Raw genomic sequence first — 25,377 nt, 5'->3', positions numbered from 1 at the left:
TTCCCACACTGGCTATTCAAATCCTATTAATCCTGAAATCCACAACACCAAACTTACTCCATGTGACTTAGTCTCTTCCTTTACTAAGAAAACTGGGGGAAATCTCATAGATACTAGCCTATTCGGAAGTCTGAGGACTATCCACCACAATCATTCATATCAAAAGAAATAAATATCCTTCTTCTTCAAGACTATTTCTTCTCCTGTCCTCTCAATTCCACCCCCTCCCACTGGCTCCAGAATATCACTCTTGCAATGATGCATTTTTACTCAGTTCCTCTAAATCGACTCATTCCCACCAACCTACAGTTACACTGTCCAAGTCAAGAAAAGCTTCTTTTAACTATATATGTAAATGTAGGAGGTGGAGCCAAGATGGTGGAGTAAAGGCAGGGACTCACCTGAGTTCTCCCCCCAAGCCCCTTCAAATACCTGTAAAAAATGACTCTAAACAAATTCTAGAGCAGCAGAACCCACAAAAAGATGGAGTGAAATAAATTCCCAGCCCAAGACAGCTTGAAAGGTTGGCAGGAAAGGTCTATAGCCCCAAGGAGAATCAGGAGTGCAGTCCAGTGCAGACTGGGCCCCAGCAAACCTGGAGTGGGCCTTAGGGTGACTCAATCACTAGCAGCAGTGTTGGTTTCCAGACCTCTCAGCTCACAGACACCAAAGACAACTTAGAAGGTCAGCAGGAAAGGTCTTTCACACCTGGGTGAGAGGGGTGCACAGTCCGGCAGAGGCTGCCCCAGCACAGCCAGGCTCCAGTAAACCAGGAGCAGGCCTTGGGACCAGCTGAATCAGCAGTGGAAGCGGCTGCCTCCAGAGCTCTCAGCCCACAGATGGTAATGGAGTCAAATAACTGGTCAGAAGGAGATTACAGGGGTCTTTGCTAGCACTGAGGCAGGACTCTGTTGCTTTGGCCATACTCAGATCCGGGTTGCAGTCCTGAGTGTCAGTTCCAGCACTAGAATAGCAGAGCTTGTGGCAGCAGTGGAGTGGGGACTTTCTTCATAGTGGTAAGGCAGAAAAGAGTCCTCGTGGTCACTCACAGACAAGAGCACAGGCTAGGAGGGGCATAAACACCTCTCCTTAGATTATACCACCTTGGAACAACTGAAAACTTAGAGATCCCTAGAAGTATTTCTGAAAACAGCTGCACAAAACCCCTGACAGTTCGCCCTCTACACTGGAAGCAGAGCCTTACTTTAACAAAAAGTTAAAAGTCAATTAATAGGCTGGGGAAATGAGCAAACAATGGGAAAAAAAACTCTGACTATAAAAGTTACTATTGGGACAAGGAAGATCAAAACACACAACTCAGGAGAAGTCAAAGTTCCCATATCCAAAGCCTCCAAGAAAAAATATGAACTGGTCCCAGGCCATGGAAGAGCTCAAAAAGGATTTTGAAAATCAAATAAGAGAGGTAGAAGGAAAACTGGGAAGAGAAATGAGAGCGATGCAAGAACATCATGAAAAACAAGTCAAGAGCCTGGTAAAAGAGACACACACAAAAAAATACTGAAGAAAATAACACCTTAAAAAACAGACTAGGCCAAATAAGTGGAAAAGAGGTCCAAAAAGCCAATGAGGAGAAGAATACCTTAAAAACCAGAATGGAGCAAATGGAAGCTAATGACTTTATGAGAAATCAAGAAACAATAAAACGAAACCAAAAGAGTGAAAAAATAGGAGACAACATGTAGGTGTAAGAAAACATGCTAGATCCAACAAATGCAGAGATAAAAATTTAAAACTGTTCAAGTCTAGTAATGAGAGCATTCACCTCATTAAATAGGCAAATAATGTGAAGATGGATAGATCAGATTCAACTAAGGGGACCCCAAAGCGATCCCAGTAGCAGGGGCCATGCAGTTGAGCAGTGAATGAAGCTATAAGAGTTTGAGAAGGTGGAGATGAGAGGAAAAGTGCATTTCAGGATGTGTTTTGCTTGACTATATTTGATACAAGGGTGAGTAATGGTGGTAGTGGGGGAGTGGATTAGAGAATCAGTTAGGAATAAAAGGATTGTCCCCTGGAGGTGAAGTATCAGCTATTAGATAACAAATTGATGGTGGATTTAGCACAGATGCCTGACCCTCCAACTCCACGGGACTCTACAGGAGGCATTGGAGGGGACAACAGAGGCCAACTAGGCCAGCCCCCTCATAAAGTAGATGAGGAAACTGAGGCCCAGAGAGGTAACAGGGCTTCCTCAGCGTCACACAGGCAGAAAACGCCAGAGATGAGAAGTGAATGCTGGTTCTCTGACCCTGTGTCAAACTGCCTCTTTCATTAGCACCTTACACTCAGTATGTCCAAAAGGGAATTCACCTTTCCTCTTGACCTCATCCTTTCCCCAAAATTCCCTAATTCTGTTGTGGGTAGCAACTTTTCTTTTTTCTAGGCTCTAAAGTTTACTTTGACATATCCTAGACTCTTTTCCTGTGTCCATTTGGTGGGCAATTCTTGATTCTATCTGCAGAGCTCACATCCATCTCTTTCTCCCTCATATGGCAACCATATTCATTGAAGCCCTTGTCAAATCTTACATGAAATTCTGCAATAATTTTTTTTAAGGCAATTGGGGTTAAGTGACTTGCCCAGGGTCACCCAGCTAGTAAGTGTCAAGTGTTTGGTCTGAGGCCAGATTTGAACTTAGGTACTCCTGGCTTCAGGGCCGGTGCTATATCCACTGTGCCACCTAGCTTCCCCTGCAATAATCTTCTAATTAAATTTTCAGCTTCCAGTCTCTGTCTCTTTCACATGGCAGCCAGAATAATCTGACTAGCGCTTCTGTCCATCAGTCCATTCTCCCACTCAAGAAACTTCATTGGCTTCCCATTATTTGTAAAATACCAACTCCACACCCAGGGATTTAAAGTCCTGTCCATGGCAGGTTCCAGCCTACCATTCCTAACATTTCTCATTACTCTTCTGCAAACATCTTACATTGGGCCCAACTGTCCTATTTGCTGTATCCCAAATTCAGTGTAACATCTTCCACCTCTCGGCTGTTGCTCATGCTGGCCCCCATGCACAAAAATCTCTCCCTCCGTAAATTCCATTTCTAAGAAGCCCTAGCTCCTGAAGTTCAGGTAATATGCAAGCTCCCAGGTGAAGTCCTTTTTGTTTTTGCCATTTAGAAGTACTTTATCCTTTTTCAAATTCTCATTTATTCATCACTTTAAATGTTAGGTTCTCTCACCACCAGGAAAATGAAAATTCCTTGAGGGCAGGTACTGTTTTATTTCTGTCTGTATTTCCAGCAGTGAACCTATTAAATGGCATATTCAAGATGCTTAATGAAGTTTTTTTCTTTGAGTTAAATGGCTCCATTGAAAATAGAAGCCTGAGGGGCAGCTAGGTGCTACAGTGGATAGAGCACCGGCCCTGAAGTCAAAAGGACCTGAGTTCAAATCCGGCCTCAGAGCAAACACTTGACACTTACCAGCTGTGTGACCCTGGGCAAGTCACTTAACCCCAATTGCCTAAAAAAGAAAAAAAAAGAAGCCTGGAAAATTGATAGGTACAGGGCAACCAGGATACCAGGTTGAAGGACAGTATAAGAGTCCAGTAATCAGTTAAGTCACTGTGTCATGGCACATAGAAGATGCTTGATAAATATTTATGGACTGACTGTTCAAAGATAATAACAATTTAGTTACTTTTCTAGAATGCTTTTCCAAGATGGTTGAATGAAATCATAGCTCCACAAACAGAGGCTGTCCTTCATCTCTTCCAACACTGACCATTTTCTTTTCTCATCTTTGGTAATTTGATGGGGTATGAACAGAAACTTTGTTTTTCTAATTTGCATTTTTCCACACAGTTGTCAGTCGTCTTTCTTCTGAAAGCTCTTCACATCCTTTAACCACTCATGATGAGGTGGCTCCACTCCTGATCAAGGCTATCCCCTCTACTTATTTAAGTGATCCCATTCCATCCCATCTCCTCCAACAGGTCGCTGTCCTCCGTCATCCCTGCCCTTTCACTCTTCTATCTCTTCCTCTCTACCAGCTCATTTCCTACTACCTACAAACGTGCCTGGGTCTCTCCTGTTCTCACTCGTGTCTTCCGTCCCGCTATCACCCTTTATCTCTTCTGTCCTTTATAGCTGAACTCCTGGAAAAGACCATCTACAATTGATGCCTCCGCTTTCTCTCCTCTCACTGTCTTAACCTCTTATAGTCTTATCATTCCACTGAAACTGCTCCAAAGTTACCAGTGATCTCTCAGTGGCCAAATCTAACAGTCTTTTCTCAGTCCTTGTACTCCTAGACCTCTCTGCAGCCTTTGCTATTGCTGATCACTGTCTCCCCTTTGATAGTCTCTCTTTTCTAGGTTTTGGGGACATCACTCCCTCCTGATTTTCCTCCTACCTATCTGATAACTCCTTCTATGTCTCCTCCTTTAGGTCAACCTCCTGATCAAGCCCTCTAATCATGGGTGAACCTGGAGGCTCTTCCAGGACTCTTTTGTCTCCTCCCTCTATAGTGCTTTACTTGGTGAGCTCATCGGCTCCCATGATTTTAATTACCACCTCTATGCTGATGACTCTCAAATCTACCTACTCTACCGAAAGCTTTCTGTGGATCTCCAATTGCCTTTCAGACATCTAGAAACGGATGTCCTGTAGACATCTTAAACTCCATATATCCAAAACAGAACATATCATCTTTTCCCCTAAGCACCCCCACCCCTACCTTCCCTCTTACTGCAGAGGACAACACTGTCCTCCCGCTCTTTTGGGCTCACAACCTAGGAATCATCCTGGCCTCCTCCGTCTCTCTCACCCCTCATCCAATATGATACCAAGGCCTGGAGATTTCATCTCTACAGCCTCTCCTAAAGGAACACACCTTCATCTCTCTTGTGACGCTGCCCAAACGCCCTAGCGCGCCTCCTAAACAACAGCAGTGGCTGCAGGTGGCTCTGCCTGCCTCAAGTCCCCCCACCACAGTCTGTAAGGTGGTTCTCCTGAATGCAAGTCAGATCATGCCCCCTCCCCCCCAATCAATGAACTCCAGGGGCTTCCTATGGCCTCTTTGGTACTGGAAGCCCCCTCCCACCTCTCCAGCCTTCTCGCGCCTAACTCCACTCGGGGACCCCGGCTTCCTGGCTCTTCCACAAACAAGACCCTCCACCTGCAGGCTCTGGGCTGTGTCCGGCACTGACCCGCCTGGCTTCCTAAACCTCACCTTCCCCAATCCCTCGTACTTCTAACGCATTCCCTCTCAGCCTGCACTGACCTCCTTTGTACGTAGCTGTTTGCATGGCAGCTCCCGCCCGCCTATCTCCCTAGTGTTAGCACAGAGTGGGCGCTTGGTGCTCTCGGAGGAGCCGGGACCCTCCCGATGGGATTGTCTCGTGGGGTGCTCCCTGCCCCCGTTCCCTCTCCCTTCTCCGCCCTGCGTCCTGGGACCCTCACACTGACACTTGACTCAGTGAGAAGGGGCTCACGAGCCCCCCACCCACGCTGCCCGGAGCCCAGGGCTGTTTTCCTGGCTCCCCCGGGATCAAGCCGCCCTTGCGGGCATATGCACCCGGGGCCTGGGAGAGGAGGCTGTTGGGAGGACAGACGCCCAGCTGGGTCGGGGTGAGGGAGCCCCGGGTCGTCACTGCATGGACCTCACCGTGACCCAGCCAGAGGTCAGTGATAGAGCGACTTGCGGGCTGAGCATGCGCACTGACTGGGTTGGCCGCAGGACTACGTTTCCCAGAAGGCCCCGCTCACCCTGCGCGCTTGCTTCGAAGGGCAGAGACCCTCCGACCCCACAGCAGAAGGCGCTTTCACAGGATTGGCCGAAATGGGAGAGTCGGGAAGCGGCCGCCTGGAGACACTTCCGCCAGCCTCGTGTCCCCGAGAGCACGGTTACAACAGCGGCTACGTCACGTCCGCCTTCGGGGCCACCGCCGCCTGGGCCGTCCTCCGTTGTCGCCGCTGGGCCGCGAGTCCTCCGTCCTGCTGCAGACAGAGGAGGCCTGGCCGGCCAGACGCCGGGAGTCGGGGCGGCAGAGCGTCCGGAGCGTAGTTTTGAAGCCTCTGCAGAGAGTAGAGAAGAAGGGGGGGGGAAGGGAGCCGCGTCCAGCGCATGCGCAATCGGTCTTCCCGCTCGCAGCCAGTTTGTTGGTCGCCTCCGCGGGCGAGGCCAGCCTTTCTGGCCAATCATCGGCCACGCCTTCTCCATCCGGGCGGGCTCTATTCCCGCCCCCTCGCCGGGGCGGCTGCTGTTGCTGCCTCTTCCTGCTGGGGTCTTGGACCCAGGTTCCTGCGGCGCGGGTGGCATAAGACCCCTCCCTGGGCTCCGCTTCCTTCCTGGGTACGGGAGGCCCATCTCCCCGGCCCCTTCTCTTCCGCAGCTGCACCTGCGTACGCGTCTGGCCCACCGAGACTCCCTCCCCCGGCGAAGAGGAGCAGGAGGGCATGGCCTCCGCCCGCCAGGTGAGGAGCCCCCGGGCCTGGCGGGGGTGGGGGTGCTTGCCGAGACCCCTCCCCGAAATCTCTTCCCAAAGCCCCCGTCTGTCAGGCTCCCTCCTGGCGTTTGACTGGAGCTTTCGCGGTGTGTGCGTGTGTGTGCGCGTGCCCGTGCGTGTCCTCGGGCAGTCGGCGGCCCTCCTCCTTTTCCTGGGCACGTTGAGCCGTTGACATCCGGAGCCGCTGGGCACGTTCTGCCCCGCATCTCCCAGAGGAAGCACGGCGCGTGTAGTCGGTGAGCAGGGTCCTTTGGGCGCCTTCTCCGGGCCGGGGGCTGGGGAGATAGAAAGGACGGAGCCTCCTGCCCGCAAGGGGCTTATGCTTTCCTGGAGGAGCTTCTGCTTCTGTATTGTGGATGAATACGAGCTTAATTACCTCCCCTACGAGTCTGCTTTTTAAAATTTAATTAGACTGGACCCCAAGAACGTGGCTGCTCACCACCCCCACCTCTTAGGGCTCTGCAGATACCCCCAGGGCTTTCAGTACTGTTGTTCAGGAGTCCCGCCTGTGTGCTCCGCCTCATCCTTCCTGCCCGACTCTGATAGCATTTGGGGTTTTCCTGACAAAGATACTGGAGTGGTTGGCCATTTCCCCCTCCAGCTCATTTTGCAGATGAGGAAACTGAGGCAAACCGACGCCTTGTGCCCAGGGTCACACAGTTAATGAGTGTCCGAGGCCAGAGTTGAACGTGGGTCTTCCTAGCTCCAGGCCCGGGGCTCTATACACTGTGCTGGCCAACTGCCACCCAAAATGAGAATAGTCGCTATGAAATGAAAGCCCCCCACTGTGGGGTCCGACTCTTCCTGTGTGCGGACAAGGTCCCAGGAAGAACCAGAGTCCAAACTGGGGGAATTCTCCTGGAGATCCCCTTCGGTGTAGCTCTCTTCTGGGACCTGAGGGCCGGTGGCTGTAGGAGCCCCAGCGTGAGAGCGGCTCGAAGCTGCATCCTCCTCCAGCTCATAGTAGCCAGTCGCTAGATGTTTTCCGTGGGATGTCATCTGTCTAAATTACCAAAACGGTCCAGGCTTCTCAAATTACAGACATTCACGTAACTTTTAATTGATTTTCTGGTTTTCTAGGCTTTCAGTGATTGGTTGGAGTGGGGACAGAACACCCCTCATTCTCCTGTGCTGTCCAGTCTCAAGGATCATTGATTCACTTATCCCTCTACCCTTTACCATTGGTCTTACAGAAAATCTGTAATTCTGCTTTTCCAAGAAATGTTTCCCTCAAAGACCTATCTTTGGGTTTTTTTTAGTATTCCTACATTTTGCTTTTACACTTTATTTACTTGTCAATGAAAAGGACCTCCCATGTTGCTGTCCCTTTAAAAAAAGGTTCAGTAAAAATCCTAATGTAGGATGCAAAATGACAGTACATGTGGTTTTTTTTGCAGTTACTACTTATTAATAGGAAGAAGGGAATTTTTAAATTTTTTTATTGATATATTTTTAGTTTTCAACAATCACTTCTGTACGATTTTGAGTTTTACATTTTTTCTCCCCTTCTTTCCCCAAGATGGTGCACAATCTGATATAGGCTCTCTATATACATTCCTATTAAGTATATTTTCACATTAGTCATGTTGTAAAGAATTAGAGCCAACAGGAGGAACCTCGAGAAAGAAGAAACAAAAACAAAACCAAAAAAAGCAAACAGTCTGCTTCCATCTACGTTCAGACTTCTGTAGTTCTTTCTCTGGATGTGGAAGCATTCTTCGTCACGAGTGTTTTGGGATTGTCTCAGACCATTGCATTGCTAAGAAGAGCCAAGTGTATCAAAGTTAGTCATCCTAACGTTCACATCACAATGTTCTCCTGGTTCTGCTCACTTCACTCAGCATCAGTCCATACAAGTCTTTCCAGCTTTTTCTGAAGTCAGCCTGTTCATCATTTCTTATAGCACGATAGTATTCCATTACATTCATATACCACAACTTGCTCAGCCATTCCCCAATGGATGGTCATCCCCTCCATTTCCAACTCTTTGCCACCACAAAAAGAGCTGCTATCAATATTTTTGTACATGTGGGTCCTTTTCCTGTTTTTATGATCTCTTTGGGATACAGCCCTAGAAGTTCTATTGCTGGGGCAAAGGGTATGCACATTTTTATAGTACTTTGGGCATAGTTCCAAATTGCTCTCTAAAATGGTTGGATCAGTTCACAACTCCACCAACAATGCATTAATGTTCCAGTTTTTTCCACATCTTCTCCGACATTTATCATTTTCCTGTTTTGTCATGTTGGCCAGTCTGATAGGTGTGATGTGGTACCTCAGAGTTGTTTTGATTTGCATTTCTCTAATCAATAGTGATTTAGAGCATTTTTTCATATGACTATAGATAGCTTTAATTTCTTCATCTGAAAACTGCCTGTGCGTGTCCTTTGACCATTTATCAATTGCGGAATGACTTGTATTCTTATAAATTTGACTCAGTTCTATATGTATTTTAGAAATGAGGCCTTTATCAGAGACACTGGTTGTAAAAATTCTTCCCCAGTTTTCCTTTGGGGAAGGGGATTTTTTTTTTTACGTTAGTAATATAGAATCACTGATTTCCACTGTACGTGACTTGAGTTGGGTCGTACATAGTGGATAGTGTTGAAACCGGAATCAGGAAGACCTGAGTTCCTCTACTGCCTCAGATAGGATCATAGCGTGATCACAGGTTTTAAAGGTCTAAGGGGACCATCAGGAGAACGTCCTCTGTAGACCTTATGGTCCACGTCTGCGTCAGCTTGTTGGTGGCTGCTGTGCTCCATCACGTCACGAACATTCATGTTCCTCCTCCTCGTTCTTTGTGCTGCACAGCTTTTCGTGTTCCTCTCAGTTCTTCGCGTTCATTTTTCTTTATAGCACAGTGATAATGATTATCAAATATTTGGGCTCTTTTGCCCCCAGTTTTTTTTCTTTTTCTTTTCTTAAGGTGTTGATATGAATATTTTGGCACAAATGAAACTTTTCATTGTGCCATTGACCTTGGGGTGGGAGTGGGATAATGCTGGGGCGAAAGGTCTGGCCAGCTAAGTGACTTTTCTTGCATAATTCATACTTATAGAGTAGATGTCTACTAAATATTTATTGACTGACTCTGCTTCTCTTAGGATCTCTCCTTTCTCTTTTGGAAGGTTGTAAAGTCTAGACTTCAGAAGACACCGGGATGATGGCAAGTGTGGGTTCAGAGGCAGAAAAGGAGGCTAGGAATAGCTGTTAATTCTTTGTTAATCTTGCCCCTTGCTGTTTTGTTTAATGTTCCAAATGAGGCTGTACTGGCACCAAAGATTAATTGTATTCAGTGAAGGAAGATGGTATAAAACTTTACTTCTTTCTTGTTTTTTTTTCCCCTGTATATCACTCTTTTCTCCTGTGGGAGGCAGCTCAAAAGATAACTAGGGAGTCAGCAGGGAGAGCTGTTTTCAGGGATGGACCTTCGCCTAAGAGGCCAAGTTGTAAAGCGAGGTGAAGGAGAAGTCAGGAGAAGACCTAGATGGAAACCATACCCAGGGCTAAATCTGTCCAGGACCGGTCTCTGCCAGGCAGTTATAAGAAAGCAGCTTGTACTTTTGGAAAGAGCTCCCCTCTTGGATTCAGGAGCTCTCTGGGTTCAGTCCCTTCCCCAACCAGGAATTGCAGAATCGCAGAGCTGGAAGGGGTTTCAAAACTTTCTTGTCCCACCTGGACCCAATAGTACCCCCTCCGTAGTGCACCTGTTAGCATGATTTATCCTTTACTTGAAGACTTTAAGGGTGAGAACTTCCTGTTTTCCTAGTTTTGGATTCCTCTCATTCTTAAAAAGATCTTCCTGACAACAAGCTTAAATTTTATACTCTTCAATTATTCCTCGTTCTGCTCATTGTGTGAAGCATAACAAGCCCTCCAGATACTTGAAAATATCTGTCTTGCTTCTGTTCCATCTTCTCTCCAGCCTAAACTTCCAAGGTTTCCTCAGTTTATTTTCACACCCTGCTCTCCTTTGGAAAATTTCCAGTTTATCTGTGTCCTCCCTGAATGTGGCTCCTAGAATTGACCATCGTGGGACTATAACCCCCACTATCTGGGATGCTTTGCCTTTTTCGGTTCTGCCTAAGTGACAGTGGCATTCCTGGCTTTCACATCTTGTTAACTCACTGCACTTCAAAGCCCCACACCTGCTGTTCACCATCAGAGGACCAGCTGCCTCACCATGTCTTCCCTGGGAAGAGCTTCTGGAATAGGGACCTGGACAGCTGTTATGTTAGCTCTCCTTCCCAATTTTGTACCACTGGCAGATGTGACTAGCATGCCGCCTCTGCCTTTGGCCAGTATACTGATAGAACTGTTAGACACAGTTGATCTGGGTGTCTGAGTTGCCTGCTAGACATCCTTCTGATCTGCTTTCATATCTGGGTAGAATATCTGTGGCTAGAGTTAAAATTTGGGTGTAAAGGAAGAAGAGCCTTGTAAGGATCGCTGAAATAGTGGACTTAGAAAGGCTTAGTGCTTGATACTCTGAAGAAATGCTGGATTTTAAATGGACCATGATGGCTGTGTTGTCTCTACTTGGAAATGAGTCCTTGTAGAGGAGGTACAAAAGCCTTCTTGTGTTCCCTAATACATGCCAGGCGCTGTGCGGAACACTTTACAACTGTTGTCTTCTTTGATCCTCATGACAGCCTTCGAGATAGATGCTGCTGTTATCCTTTTATAGCTGAGGCAACTGAGGCCTCAGACCTCAGAGGTTCTGGGACAGGTCCAGGGTGATACAGCTAGTAAGTATCTGAGGTGGGATTTGAACTCAGGTCTTACAGGCTCCTGGCCAGGCTGTGTCCACTGCACCACCTACCTGCCTCCTTACATCGTGATAGACAGTGTTATTGTCAGCATCCTGATCTCTGATGTATAATTTGGGGGATTGAGAGCAAAGTCCATGGCACGCTAGCTTCCTTGGCAAAGTCACATGTAAGAGGGACCTTGAACTCAGTAGAAAGATACAACCTGCTGTAGTCGAATGAGGCCTAGATTCTACTAGTGATCCTCACTAGCTGTGGGTGTGGGTGTATGTGGGGGGGGAGACTCACAAGTTTCTTGTTCAGCCTTCCTGTCACTTTTGCATTCTGAAAATGAGAATAATGAAACTTTCCCTCCCTCGCTCACAAGGTTGTTGTGAGGAAAAGCTTGGTGAGCCCCAAGACTGTCACTTGTTGTAAGACTTAGGATCTAGCACAAACCGGGGCTGTGGGAGGCACTCAGACAATTGATTGAGAGCACGTTGAGGCCTGAGCACTTGCGAGAAATACTCTTGACAGGTTCCACCAACTTTGTCTCTCACCGGGTCCACAGGAGTGATAGCCCATGGATAATCATAAATGTTCTTGGTGTTTCAGGGGTCAGTGACCTTCCAGGATGTGGCCGTGGACTTCTCCTGGGAGGAGTGGGGGCGCCTGGGCCCCACCCAGAAGGAGCTATACCGGGAGGTGATGCTGGAGAACTACAGGAACCTGGTGTGCCTGGGTGAGGACCTTGGCCGCCGCAGGACTCGGCGCCTGACTGTTGGGTGTCTTTGTGTTTTCCCTGACTGAATGCATCCTAGTGTGGTGGGGGTGGTCGAGCAGGTTGCTCTGTCTGAGCAGACAGACTCAGGTTGCTCGTCCTTGGTTGTGGCCAAGACAAAGAGAATCCATGTGCTCCTGTTCCTAGGTGAAATGTGTTTGTTCTGTGCGGCTGGAACCTGGCCTGTGGAGACAGGGCTCAGGACAGATTCCGTGGTGGCTCTCTGTCCTCAGTACTTTCTCATTTTCATTGCATAGGCCTTGAAGTTTCCAAACCAGATGTGGTCTACCAGCTGGAGCGAGGGGAAGCACCGTGGATGCCGGAGGGAGCCGTTCGCAGAAGTTGCAGTCAAAGTGAGTAATATGAGTCGTGGGGAGGCAGAGGATCAGGGGACCACCTTCCAGTGCCTCAGGGAAGCCCTCCTAAACTGTTGGTGGTCTGAGCCAGAGGGGAAAATGGAGTCTTTCTCAGATCCTCACTGTCACTTAAACAAATATGTCCTGATCTCTCTCCACTCTGTGTGCTTATATATAGTCTTAGAAAGAGAACTCTAGACTGACTGTGACCAAGTTAGAGTTATGCCAGAGTTGTGAGTAAGGATGGTTCAGCAGTTTTTAAAAATTGGCATAATTAATCAGATATGCAAAACCTATAGGATTAGATGCAGAAATCGCCTTTGACAAATCACAGCAGTCATTTATGCTGAAAACCCTAAAATGCACAAGCATGGAACGACCTCTTTTGATCCATCTAAAACTGGAGAAGAAAGTGCCCGACTACCCCAGTGTCTTTGCCAAGAAAATCCCAGAGGAGGGTGGGAAGCGTCAGGTATGTTGGGAATGACTGACTAACGGGAACAGCAGAAATGCGGAGCTTAAGACTGTTGGCTGTGACAGAGTAGTAGAAGGTTTCCCAGGAAATGCAGGCATAAAATAGGGATGCCTCTGCCCTGCTTTTAGATAGCTCTAGAAGTGCTAGAAACAGAGAAAAAGAAAAATTTAAGACATGGAAAGAGAGCGGATGGTCATCCCTGTAGACAGACACAACTGTATACTGATGAAAACCCAGAGAATTGGCAAAGGACAAAGGTGAAATGATTGCTTGGGTAAAGTACTGGGATATAAAATACAGAGAATAGTCGGCATTTCCATGTGGCAGGAACAAAAACCAGGGACAAATGATCAAATGAGGACCTCTGTCACTCTGGCTCTATGCAGAAGCATGCCGGCGGGCGTTCTTGTCGGCATCCCCTTAACCCGGGTCTGGACAGAGGAGCGCTAGGGATTTTTGGTGGCATGATTTGCTGTCTGTCTCGTGGAGCCCATTGATTCCCTCAGATAGTTTTTTGTTGAAGTTTCCTGATTATGATGTTGTTTTGCAGAGGGGGATCTTGTAGCATCTTTTCCCTTCTTTTTTTTCACTTACCTCAGATGTTGTTGCTCAGTTGGGTCTGACTCTTCCTGACCCCATTTGGGGTTTTCTGGGCACGGATACTGCAGTATGCCATTTCCTTCTCCGGCTCATTTTACAGATGAGGAAACTGAGGCACACAGGGTAAAGTGACTCACCCAGGGTCACCCAGCTAGGAAGTGTCTGAGGCTGGATTTGAACTCAGAAAGAGGAGTCTTCCTGGCTCCAGGCCTAGCGCTGTGGCGCCCCCTAGTGGCCTTTCCTTGCCTTACTCCTATGGAAACGACATAGTTAAAAGGATACCAAATAGTAACAGTCTAGTGTTCTCCATAGTATGGAGAGTAACAGCCCTGCTTTGTGCCTGTTCTTTCATTTATTCAACAAGTACTTATTAAGCAACTGCTGTGTACCAGAGACTGTGCTGGGTGCTGGGTACAAAGACAAAGAGCGGTCGGTCCTTTCTCTCTGAGAGCTGGCATTCAGGCGTCCATGGAAGAGTAGACAAGAGTGCTTAGACAGTAACGCCTTCCCTCGGGTCCTCCTTCTGCACGTCGTACACGTCTGCGCATGGAGGCTTCTGGAGGGCAGGCGCGGGGTTTTCTCCTTTCTTTGCGCCCTCATCACTTTGCGTGGTGCTGTACATATAAAAGCACTTAACAAATGCCTGTTGATTATTAATGGATTAATTTGGGGTCAGGGTATGGTGGGAAGAGGCATTAGTAACAGGCTGAACTTAAGCCAGGTCTTCTGAAGAAAATGACACCTGAGCTGCGGTGCAGCATTGCCCCTCAGGGAGCCAGGTTGGGTGAATGTCCAGCCAAGGAAATGGAGAAGGGAACTTAGGAAGGAGGGGTGCCCAGCACGAGAGTCTGGCGCCTTGATCCACGAGGTGCCAGGGTCAGGGAGGAGAAGGACAGACTGAGCGGTGAGGGCCTGGCATCGATGTCAGGTTCCTAAGCTCCTGTCCAGGATTCATCGCTGTTACTGCATCAGTCAGAAGAGATGAAGACTGGGTGTTCCTCAAAGGGCGTGGATATGCAGAGGCTACCAGCTAGTCCTTTACAGTCACTGATGCCCCCGTTGGAGTCAGGAAGGCCTGAGATCAAGTCCAGCCTCAGACACTTCCTAGCTGGGTGACCCCGGGCAAGTCAGTTCATCTGTCTGCCTCAGTGTCCTTATCTGTAAAGTGGCACCTGCCTCCCAAGGTTGTTGTTGAGGATCACATGTATAAAGTGCTCATCACAGTGCCTGGCACAGAGTAAACATTACATAAATGTTAGCACAACGATACTGCTGCATCGTATATTGTCATACATCATAATATTTTCCTGTGATATCATTGTGTCATTAGCTATTATGATCATATTCACATAATCCCAGAAGGTCACGTATCCTATAAGATACTACTGTGATACTGGGGAGAGAAGGGAAGAAATGAGTGCCTTGCAGGCATTTGAGCTGTGCCTGGAAGGAAGTTCAAGATTCGGAGTGGTGGTAGGGGGGAGAGTGTCCCCCAGACCCCAGGGACCAGGTGTGCAGAGGTACGTAGGCCATCTGTGGATGGGGAGCCGCAGGTGGGTTGTTTATCCAAGAGCAGGGAGGAAGACGAGGAGTGACACATCAGGGCATGGTTATGAAGCAGGTGTTGTGCTGAGCACTGGCAGTGCAAAGAAAGGCAGAAGTAGTCCTTGCTTTCAAAGGGTTCAGTCTAACGAGAAGAAACATGCCAATGACTTAAGGGCAAACAAGGCATCCAGGCTAACTGAGGGATAGTCTCAGAGGAAAGAAGTGGAGGTGGGGTTGAGGGATATGAGTTGAAATGCTCAGAGTTGGGAAAGGGAGTGTTCCGCTCAAGGAGCAGTGGTAAGGCCAGTAATACTTGTGTGTGATAGAAGGATCAAGGGTAGAGGGGTAGGTGTTAGAGAATATGCAGGTTCAGGAGTTAGGAAGTTTTGGAGCCTATCAGTAAGCATATTAAACTGCCGGAGTATGAGGGCAGGGGTTGGGGAGGAGAGAAAGCCTGTGAGCCAGGTACTGAACTCACTGAGAATGGAAGTGGAGCGTCTTGGAGATTGGTAGACAACAGCCGAAGGAGAAGAGGTTACTGAGTGATGGCAGAGGGAGAGGCTGGACGTGGGAAATGGGGAGCAGGGAGGATTCCAGCTCCCCTTCAGGACCAGTGAGTGAGTCAGGAGTACGTGTGAAATGTGTCTTCAGGTGCGAGCCTGCTCTAAGAGAGTACAGGAAGATGAAAGCAAGCTGTTACATGTGGGGCCCGCATTCTGGAGAGCACAAAGGACGGGGGGTAGCTTTGCCATGGGAGCTTGGGTTTAGAGAGAGATGAATTAGGGAGCATTCAGTGAGGACAGAGAGCAGGATTTAAACAGTGGCGGCCAAGAGTTGTTAATCCCTGTAGTCATTGTGAAGGTCAGTCTTCTGGTTTAGTTTCCTTACTGTAACATGATGTGACAACATTCCATTACATTGTTAGACAATCCTGAGCGTTTGGGGTGGGTATCGAGATGCTGAACAAAGAGCAGTATGACATGGCTGGTTACCTATTAAGGGTTCTATGGGCAGAAGTACTTGTCTACACTTCTAAAATATCCAAGCCGTTAAAAGTTGCCTTATAAACAGCACAACCAGTATTACTAGCAAGTAAAGTCAGTTGCCTAACAAGTATCTATTCATAATCAGGTAGTGTTTGTGAGGGGATATAAAGAAAGGCAAAAGAAGCCCTTACTCTTAAGAGAGCTACATTTTAGTAGAGAAGACATGTAAAAAACTAGATCCATACAAGCTGTAGGGAGCTGTGGGGTGCCACAGTGCCCAGAGCAGTGGGCTTGGAGTCAGGAAAACTCGAGGTCAAATCCAGCCTTAGGCAGTTCCTAGCTGGGTGCCCCTGAGCAAGTCAGATGCTTCCTGCCTCAGTTTCCTCATTTTCAAATTGGGAATAATAATAGTACCTATGTCATGTGTTGTAGAAACACCAGCTTTCATTATTATTATTATACAGATTTGACTGATCATTTCTGAGTTAGTTTACAGCTGGGATGGTCTGTGTTTAGGATTCTGGGCTGTGTAATCAATTTTAGGAGAGAGAGTTTCAGAGGTTCAGAGAAAGAATAGGTAAGATTCAGTCACCTAACATTTTGCAGGGGAATTCAGTCCAAGGGAAATATGAAGCCGACAAAAAAAAGTTCTGGCAGACAAATGGAAATCCTTCCAGTTTGGAGGGAAAGGAGGAGCTGCCTAAAGAGACCATGTTGCTGCATCAGGGATCTTAACAATACGCGTGTGGCACACAAAATGATAGCAAGTCACTAAGAAGTGAAAAAGCCTGTCAGAATGAGTGGAGGTCCGGTGACAGAATGGCGGCAGCCACCCCAGGCATTGCTGCAGACACAGCTACTTCAGCTTCCCTAGCGGCTCTGCTTTGGCCCTGTCTTCTCAAGGACAGTGCTCACTGCTTCAGAAAAAGACAACCCAAACAGGAAGGCAAGTGAAGGCCACAGCTCACTGCCCTGGATGGACAGCAGTCATGTCTCGCACACAGACCATGTGCTGGAGGACAGAAATAACAGGTGTGAAAGAGTGAGCCGTTGTCATGATGTCTGAAAATTCCTGGAGTGTGGCAGGAGAGCTTCAAGAAGGGTTAGAACAAGCAGCCACACTGAGGAACGTGGAATTTCATAGTTGGTTAAATCCCGAATTCTACACTTTGACTCAAACATTGAACTTTATAGATTCAGTGTAGGTGGGGCAGGGCTATATGACAGTGAAAAATCCAAGTTTTTTAATGGACTGGGAGGACAATATGATGTGGCAGCCAAGAAAAATTACTAGCATAGGAGGCTTTGTTTCCAAAGCAAGGAAGGTGATAGTTCCAACATACTGTGCTTTGTTCTATCTAGACTGTGGTCCTTCCTTTCCCTTTTTTTAAGGCATTCTTCTCCTCATTGGCTTTTTGGACCTCTTTTGCCATTTGGCCATTTAGCTGTGTGACCCTGGGCAAGTCACTTAACTCTGTTTGCCTATTTCCTCATCTATAAACCTGGAGAAGGAAATGGCAAACTACTGCAGTTATCTTTGCTAGGAAAACCCCACATGGGAGAATCAGGAAAAGTTGGATACCACTGAAAAATGAAGCTAATAATAGTATCTACTTCATAGGGATGTTGCAAGGAACCAGTGGGACAATATTTGTTCCTTACAACATGAGCTAAAATGCTTTGCAAACCTTAAAGCAGTCTATAAATAATATTATTATTATTGTACCATTAGCAAGAACAAATAGGAGGAATTCAGAGAAACATGGGGAGTCTTCTGTTAACTGATGAATAAAGACAACAGGATTAGGAGAAAACCATATTCACAATGACTTTAATAATATAAATGAAACCAGCACTAGAAGCCCTCTTAACTCAGTCAAATGTAAAGACCAGTCTTGTGATGAAATGTACTTTCCTCTTCTTTGTAGAGAACTGATGGACTGTAGGCAAAGGCTGTTACATCTATGGACATGGTCATTTTTGTTTGGTTTTATTTGACTGTTTTTCTTTGTTTCAGCAGAATTTGGGAGGGTAAATCATGGGAAGTAATTGCAGTGAATAATAACCTGAAAACAAGGATTAAAGAAAATAGTAACAATATTCATATGGAAGAGTAGAAGGTCAAGAATATTATTAGAGGCAGCTGAGTGACATACTGGATAAAGAGCTGGACTTGGAATCTGTAAGACCTCAGTTCAAACCTGGCCTCAGGCACTTCCTTTTCCTCAGGTCTGTCTTATGGGTCACAAAGACCCCCAATTATGTAGACCCCAGTCCTCTCCACAACAGGGTAGTAACAGGCTTTCTCTGTTTTTTCCCCTCCCTCCTGCCTCCTCAGGATCTTTGAATTACAGGTATCAGGTCTGTTTTCCATGTCATCCTTGTTTATCTTTTTTACACTTAATTCTGTGATCTTGAGCAAGTCACTTAACCTCTGCCTGCCTCAGTTTCCCAATATGTAAAATGGGGGTGATAATAATAGTACCTATCTCTCAGTGTTGTTGTGAGGATAAGAGATATTTGTAAAGCTCTTAGTAATGCTAGCTAGCCATATCAAGGGAAATAATTTAAAATGATAGGAGTTAAAAGGGTGTAGCATGACCAGATAGCATGTATTATCCAGTAGTAACTATGAAAACCATCTAGTCCTTTTCACAAATACTTCAAATTCAAATTCAGGACTAGATGATCAAGACTTGTAAGCAAATGGTATTCTAGCATAAACCGCTGGGGTTGGAATCCTGCTTAACATGAACTGCAGGGATGCCTGAAACACACTTTTGAGGAAAATATAGCAATCTAACAAGTTTGCATCAGTGGAGATGGCAACCCATTTCTTGTTTCAGAGTTCCCTGAGGTATAGAGAAGTTAAATTATTTGGTAAGAAAACTAGGGACAGAGGAGGAATTTGGACCTAATTTGACTTAAAGCCAAGCACTGTCCATTATACTTCACTGCATCACTGTGAGAAAATATGGTTAATTTTTTTTTTCTTGATAGAGAATACAACAAAGTTCCATGTGTATGGAATGGAGAAATAATAGAGTTACATTTTCTTATGTCTTTCAGATTGGGGAGCTAGGCCTGAAACCAAGGAGTCAGCTCTAATGTTGAGTATTTCAATTGAAGAATCATTCCAAGACAGAATCACAGGGAGTAGTACCTGTTTCTCCAAAATGGAAAAAGCCTGGGAATATGATGCCAAGTTGCAGAGGCAGCAGAGCGATGTGAAGCATTCTCAGCAAGTAAAAATCACCCCAAAGACATCTCACAATAAACTAAGAGTCCAAGAGTATAATAAATTTGGCAGAAGCATCAATCGGGGGCTAATCCTTTTCCCACAACAGAGAATATATGTAGGAAAGAGTCTCTGTAAATATGATACACTTAAAAAGCATTTCAGACTACATACAGACCTAAGAAAATATAGCAGAATATGTGCAAAAAAGATACTTTCTAAGTATGATGAATGTGGGAAATCTTTCAGGTATACCTCAGAGCTCACTGAAAATCATAGATTATATACTGGAGAAAAACATTATCAAGGTAATGAAAGTGGGAAAGACTTCCCCCAGAGTTTATTCCTTAATCTACCTAATAGAATTCATGCAGGAGAGAAGTTTTATGAATGCAGTGAATGTGGGAAGGCCTTCCAATGGAGATCAAGGCTTATTAAACATCAGAGAATTCATACTGGAGAGAAACCTTATGAATGTAATGAATGTGGGAAGACCTTTCAGCAGAGAGTGCAACTTACCCAACATCAGACAATTCATACTGGGAAGAAACCTTATGAATGTAACGAATGTGGAAAAGCCTTTCGTCTAAGCACAGGACTTATTCATCATCAGACAATTCATACTGGAGAAAGATCTTTTAAATGTAATGAATGTGGGAAGGCCTTCCCTGTGAGTACATATCTTACTCAACATCAGAGAATTCACACTGGAGAGAAACCTTATAAATGTAAGATCTGTGGGAAGGCCTTCCGCCTGAGTACAGGACTTACTCAACATAAAACAATTCATACTGGAGAGAAACCTTACAAATGTAACGAATGTGGGAAGGCCTTCCGCCTGAGAACACAGCTTACTGAACATCAGACAATTCATACTGGAGAGAAGCCTTATGAATGTAGTGAATGTGGGAAGACCTTTCGCCTGAGCACAGGACTTGCACAACATCAGACAGTTCATACTGGTGAGAAACCATATGAGTGCAATGAATGTGGAAAGGCCTTCAGTCAAAAGGCAGATCTTATTCGACATCATAGAATTCATACTGGAGAGAAACCTTATGAGTGTAACGAATGTGGAAAGGCCTTCCGCCTGAGAACACAGCTTACCGAACATCAGACAATTCATACTGGTGAGAAGCCTTATGAATGTAATGAATGTGGGAAAGCCTTCCGCTTGAGCACAGGTCTTACTCAACATCAAACAATTCATACTGGAGAGAAACCTTATGAATGTAAGGAATGTGGGAAAGCCTTCAGCCAGAGGGCAGAACTTACCCGACACCATAGAATTCATACTGGAGAGAAGATTTACAAATGTGATGAATGTGGGAAGGACTTCCGATGGAGCAGAGGACTTACACTACATCAGAAAATTCATAGTGGAGAAAAACCTTATGAATGCAATGAATGTGGAAAAGCCTTTCCCCTTAGCTCATATCTTACTCAGCATCAGAGAATTCATACTGGAGAGAAATGTTATAAATGTGATGAATGTGGAAAGGCCTTTCCTTTGAGCTCACAACTTACTCAGCATCAGAGAATTCACACTGGAGAGAAACCTTATAAATGTAAGGTTTGTGGGAAAGCCTTCCGCCTGAGCCAAGGACTTACTCAACATCAGACTATTCATACTGGTGAGAAACGATATGAATGTAATGAATGTGGGAAAACCTTTCGCCAGAGGACAGGACTTACTGAACATCAGACAATTCATACTGGTGAGAAACCTTATGAATGTAAGGAATGTGGGAAGGCATTTCGCTTGAGAGCACAACTTAGCCAACATCAGAGAATTCATACTGGTGAGAAACCTTATGAATGTAAGGAATGTGGGAAGGCCTTCAACCACCGACCAGAACTTAAACGGCATCACAGAATTCATACTGGAGAAAAACCTTATGAGTGTAATGAATGTGGAAATGCCTTTCGCCTTAGCACACACCTTACTCGACATAAGAGAATTCATACTGGTGAGAAACCTTATGAATGCAGTGAATGTCTATTGTCATTTCGCCTGAAGACACAGCTTACTCAACATCAGAGAATTCATACTGGAAAGAAACTCTATAAGTGTCATGATTGAGGGAGACTTTCTTCCGAAGCAAACACTTTACTCGATATCAGCTGCTGTTGACAACAGGAATCTTGTGAAAATAAGGAATGTGGAAGAGCCTTTAGCTAGAGCACAAACCTAAAAATCAGGTAATTTATATTGGAAGGTCATATGAACATTATGAACGAGAAATTTCACCCAGACAGTCCTTAACTGAAAATAAGAGAATTCAAACTAAAGGATATTCTATAGATTCACCAAGTACTTTTCAGAGCACCTGTTCTAAAACCTTTGTCTCCCTTCTGTGCCTACTTTCCACAATCCCCAAATGTGCTGCAGGTGATTTAGACCTGATTTATAACAAAACAGGCACAATCTGACAGGCTGTCACTTCAGTTTCATACCCCAGAACTCTTTGGAATTGTCAAGCATTCTCTTTTAGTCTCAAAAGAAGACATACTCTTTCTGTATGAATGTGGAAAGGCCTTCAGGCACAGAGTAGAACTCAGATGTTAGCATAGCATTCATACTGGACAGAAACCTTTTCACAATGAAAATAGGAAGGCCTTCCACATGAGCCACATACCTTATATTGGAGACAAATCTTATGAATGGAATGAACGTGAAGATTTCAGTCAGAACTATCATTGTTTTTTTAAAATAAGTTTTTATTAAAATCTTTCTTATATCATAGCCCAAGTATTCTTCTCCCTCCTCCTCCTCAAGAGCCAACCCCTAGAATAGTATTTTTAGAGAGGAAAAAAAAAAGCACAACTGTTAAATATATAGAAAAAGCCCCCAAATCTTCAGTGCTAACACCTGTCCCTGTGGGCCTCCCACCTTCACGAATGGGCAGGTTGGAAGGGCATCCTCTCACCTTCAGCCTGGTCTTGTTGGATCTTTATCATTTTGTTACATTTCCTTTTGACATTTTGGTTTCTCATCCTTTCCCATTTACATTGTGGTCATTACTGTGCATTTTCCTGGTTCAGTCACATCATTCTTTACTGAAAAATTAGAGAATGGAGACTAAAGTTGCACAAATGAGGTATGTAAATTCCTGTGTATGTTTTCACAGTAGCTTTTCCTTTTCCCTCATCCTGAAATCTCCAGTAACCTCTTTACCACAGTCTCCACACATACTGTAGATGGCCTAAGACTCTTGATTTGCTGAGGAAATTGTGACAATCTGGTGTTTGCTCAGGACCCCATCTTCACTCCTCAGAAACTATTGTAATGATCAACCACTCTTCCTTCTAGTCTAGAGGAAGAGAGGTATCCTTGCACCTTGTCAAGGCTAATTCCTTTTCTCGTGCCTTTGATCCCACCCCCTCTTGCCAACTCTAGGACCTCATCTAAGTAATCATATACTCTTTTGTTTTCAAGCTGTCCCTCCCAATCATCTTTCCTAGCTGCCTATTAAGTTCTTCCACTCCAGAAATATTTATCATGTGCACATTTCCAATCAATTGCCAAACCTTACTCTTTCTAACGATAATATTCCACTCACACAGGACCACCGTACTTCAGGCTCTTATCACCTGGCCAAATTATGATAACCACCTATCTGGTCTCCCGGCCTGAAGTAAATAAATGAGGAATGTATTAAGACATTTACCATGTGCCAGGTCCTATGCCAAGAGCTAGAAATACAAATACAAGCAAAACAGTACCTGCCTCCATGATCTCTTATGCCATTATGGAAAGTTAGCACATATTAGGGAATATGGGTCAGGGAGGAGTATTCTGGATAGGGTAGCCAAAGGGAATGATGATTTGGAGTCATAGGACCAATGACAGACACACCTTTTCTAGGGATGATAGCTTTGGCTTGATTACTGTTTGCAACTAGAGCTTGAGATGGGAGAAGGGTATGTGCAATGGCATGCAGATGGCCCTAGTAAGAGGCCTAGTGGGCTTGGGTCCCACTGCTGCAAGGTTGAGTACTCACCCATTAAGAATCTAGGCCATTCTCCACATAGCTAGCATTCTCTCAGAGCTAATAGCTAATTAATAGCTAATTTTCTTAGAGCATGGGTCTATGCGTGTCTCTTCAAGTGTCCTATGCTACCCCACCCTCACTGGAAAAAAATGAAGCCATTCACCCGAAGTGCTGAGGTCAAACTCAAATAGCAATGAATACCTGTGGCCATATGTTGATTTAGAAAAAACACTAATATGTTATAGTTATTTTATTTGTTTTGTTAAACATTTTCCAGTTATGTTTTAATCTGGTTCCATTGCCCTCTTAGATCTCCCTTCCTTCTCTATCATCTGTCATCATTCATGCATTTCCTCCTTCACTTCAGGCTCCAAAGAAGAGATATTCTTTCTTGCCAAGATTGGCCCTTCTGTGTGTACCCTCACTCCTTTTGATTTTACTTTTCACCTTCCCTCTCTCATGTTCAGTCTCTCCCTATCTACTTGTTCCTTTCCTGATGGCTACAAATATGCCCCAACCTCATCTATGAAAAACTTTCACTAGATCCTACCATGGCTGCCAACTATAACCCCATGTTTCCCCTTCTCAGGTAAAGTTCTTGAAAAAGCGGCTTATACTCAGTGTTTCCATTCCCCCCCCCACCTCCTCACTTTCTTCTAAATCCTTTGCTATCTGAGTTGATACCTCATCATTAAACTGAAATAGTTTTCTAAAGTTACTAATGAGCTTAATTACCAAATCTAATGGCCTTTTCTCAATCCTCAACTGTTCTGCAAAGTTTCACAGTGCACTACCTTTTCTTCTGGGATACTCTGTAGTCCAGGTTTTTGAGGTTCTCTCTCCTGGTTGTCCTCCCTGTTTGACCACTCCTCAGTTTCCTGTACTAGATCTTCATCCTGTTATGCCCACTTAACACTTGGGGTGTCCCCTAAGGATGTGTTCTCTCTTTTCCTTATACTCTCTCATTAAGTGATCTTGCCAGCTCTCATGGGTTCATTTATCTATGCAGATGATTCTTAGATCTATGTATCCAACCTCACCCTCTGTCCTAAGCTCCACTTCTACACTACCGACTGCCTATGGGACAGTTTGAAGTGGATGCCTCGCAGATATCTCAAACTTAACATGTCCGAAACGGAACTCGTTAGATTTTCCCCAAACACTCCCCTTTTCCAAACTTCACTGTTCCGTAGAGGGCACCACCATTCTCCCAGTCATCCACTTTTGTAATCTGTGTCAACTCTGACTCTTCACAGTCATTCAACCTACACATTCAACTAGTTGCAAATCTTGTAATGTCCTTCCCCAAGCATGCAACCCCTTCTCTTGGTTCACACAGCCACCACCATCCTTCAGAGCCTCATCACTACTGCCTTGTTACTAGTCTGCCCATCTCAAGTCTCTCTTTACCCCAATCCACCCTCTGGACAACTGCCAACATGAATTTCTTTTAAAAAAAGTTTATTGTTCCAAACTTGACAAACATTTCCACATACAAGGACAGAAAAAAATGATTTTATATGAAAACTATGAATCTATTGTGTACAGCTTTTTAAAAGTATTTAATAAATTCATGTCAATTCCAAAGTTGTCCTGTGTAAAAGTTTTGCCCTATGAGCTTCTCTTCTATATTGAGTTCTCTTCTATATTTAGTTTTACTAAGGCTATTTTTTCCCTGCAATATCATTACTGTGCCATCTCCCCCACCACCTGCAATAAAATGCTTCCCTTGTAATAGATCCAAAGTGATTTTCCCAAAGTGCAGATCTGGCCGTGTCATCCCTCTACTCAGTAAATTCCAGTAACTCCTCATCACATCTAGAGAGATGAATTTCTGTGTTTGGCATTTAAAAGTTCTTTACAACCTGCTCTCCTATATTTCCAAGGTTCTTTATGTTACTACCCTGCGTGTGCTGTGGTCATACTGGCCTACGTGCTGTTACATGTGATGCTCCAGGCAGACTCCTCCTCTGTGTTTTTGCAGTGACTGTCCCCCATTCCTAGCAGGTTCTTCCCTCTGGCTCTAAGCATGCTTAGAGGACCTTCCTGTTCCCCCTAGAGGCTACTACCATCCACTCTGGGGTCACCTGCCATCCGCTCTGTGTCATGTAGGTATAGGTTGTCTCCTGTGGTAGAAGGTAAGCTTTTTGAGGGCAGGAATGTATACCCTCCACTG

The 25,377-nt window shown here is 45.3% G+C and overlaps 1 protein-coding gene across 1 annotated transcript in view; it reads left to right on the top strand.

The window, feature by feature from the left end:
* The window catches only part of LOC144456631 (uncharacterized), a 50,163-nt gene extending 25,375 nt beyond the window's left edge, over positions 1–24,788 (top strand). Inside the window, 1 exon segment of the mRNA XM_078151913.1 lies at positions 19,515–24,788. Within this exon segment, the coding sequence (XP_078008039.1) occupies positions 19,515–21,340 (1,826 nt within the window). The 3' untranslated portion in view covers positions 21,341–24,788.
* Positions 24,789–25,377: the final 589 nt, after the last annotated feature.

Source organism: Phascolarctos cinereus, unplaced genomic scaffold (genome assembly GCF_003287225.1).
Source record: "Phascolarctos cinereus isolate Bilbo 61053 unplaced genomic scaffold, phaCin_HiC Scaffold_4;HRSCAF=312, whole genome shotgun sequence".
In the NCBI taxonomy this organism is placed as follows: Eukaryota; Metazoa; Chordata; class Mammalia; order Diprotodontia; family Phascolarctidae; genus Phascolarctos; species Phascolarctos cinereus.
Note: the sequence above shows the minus strand (reverse complement) of the source record. Positions and strands in the feature narration are given on the sequence as shown.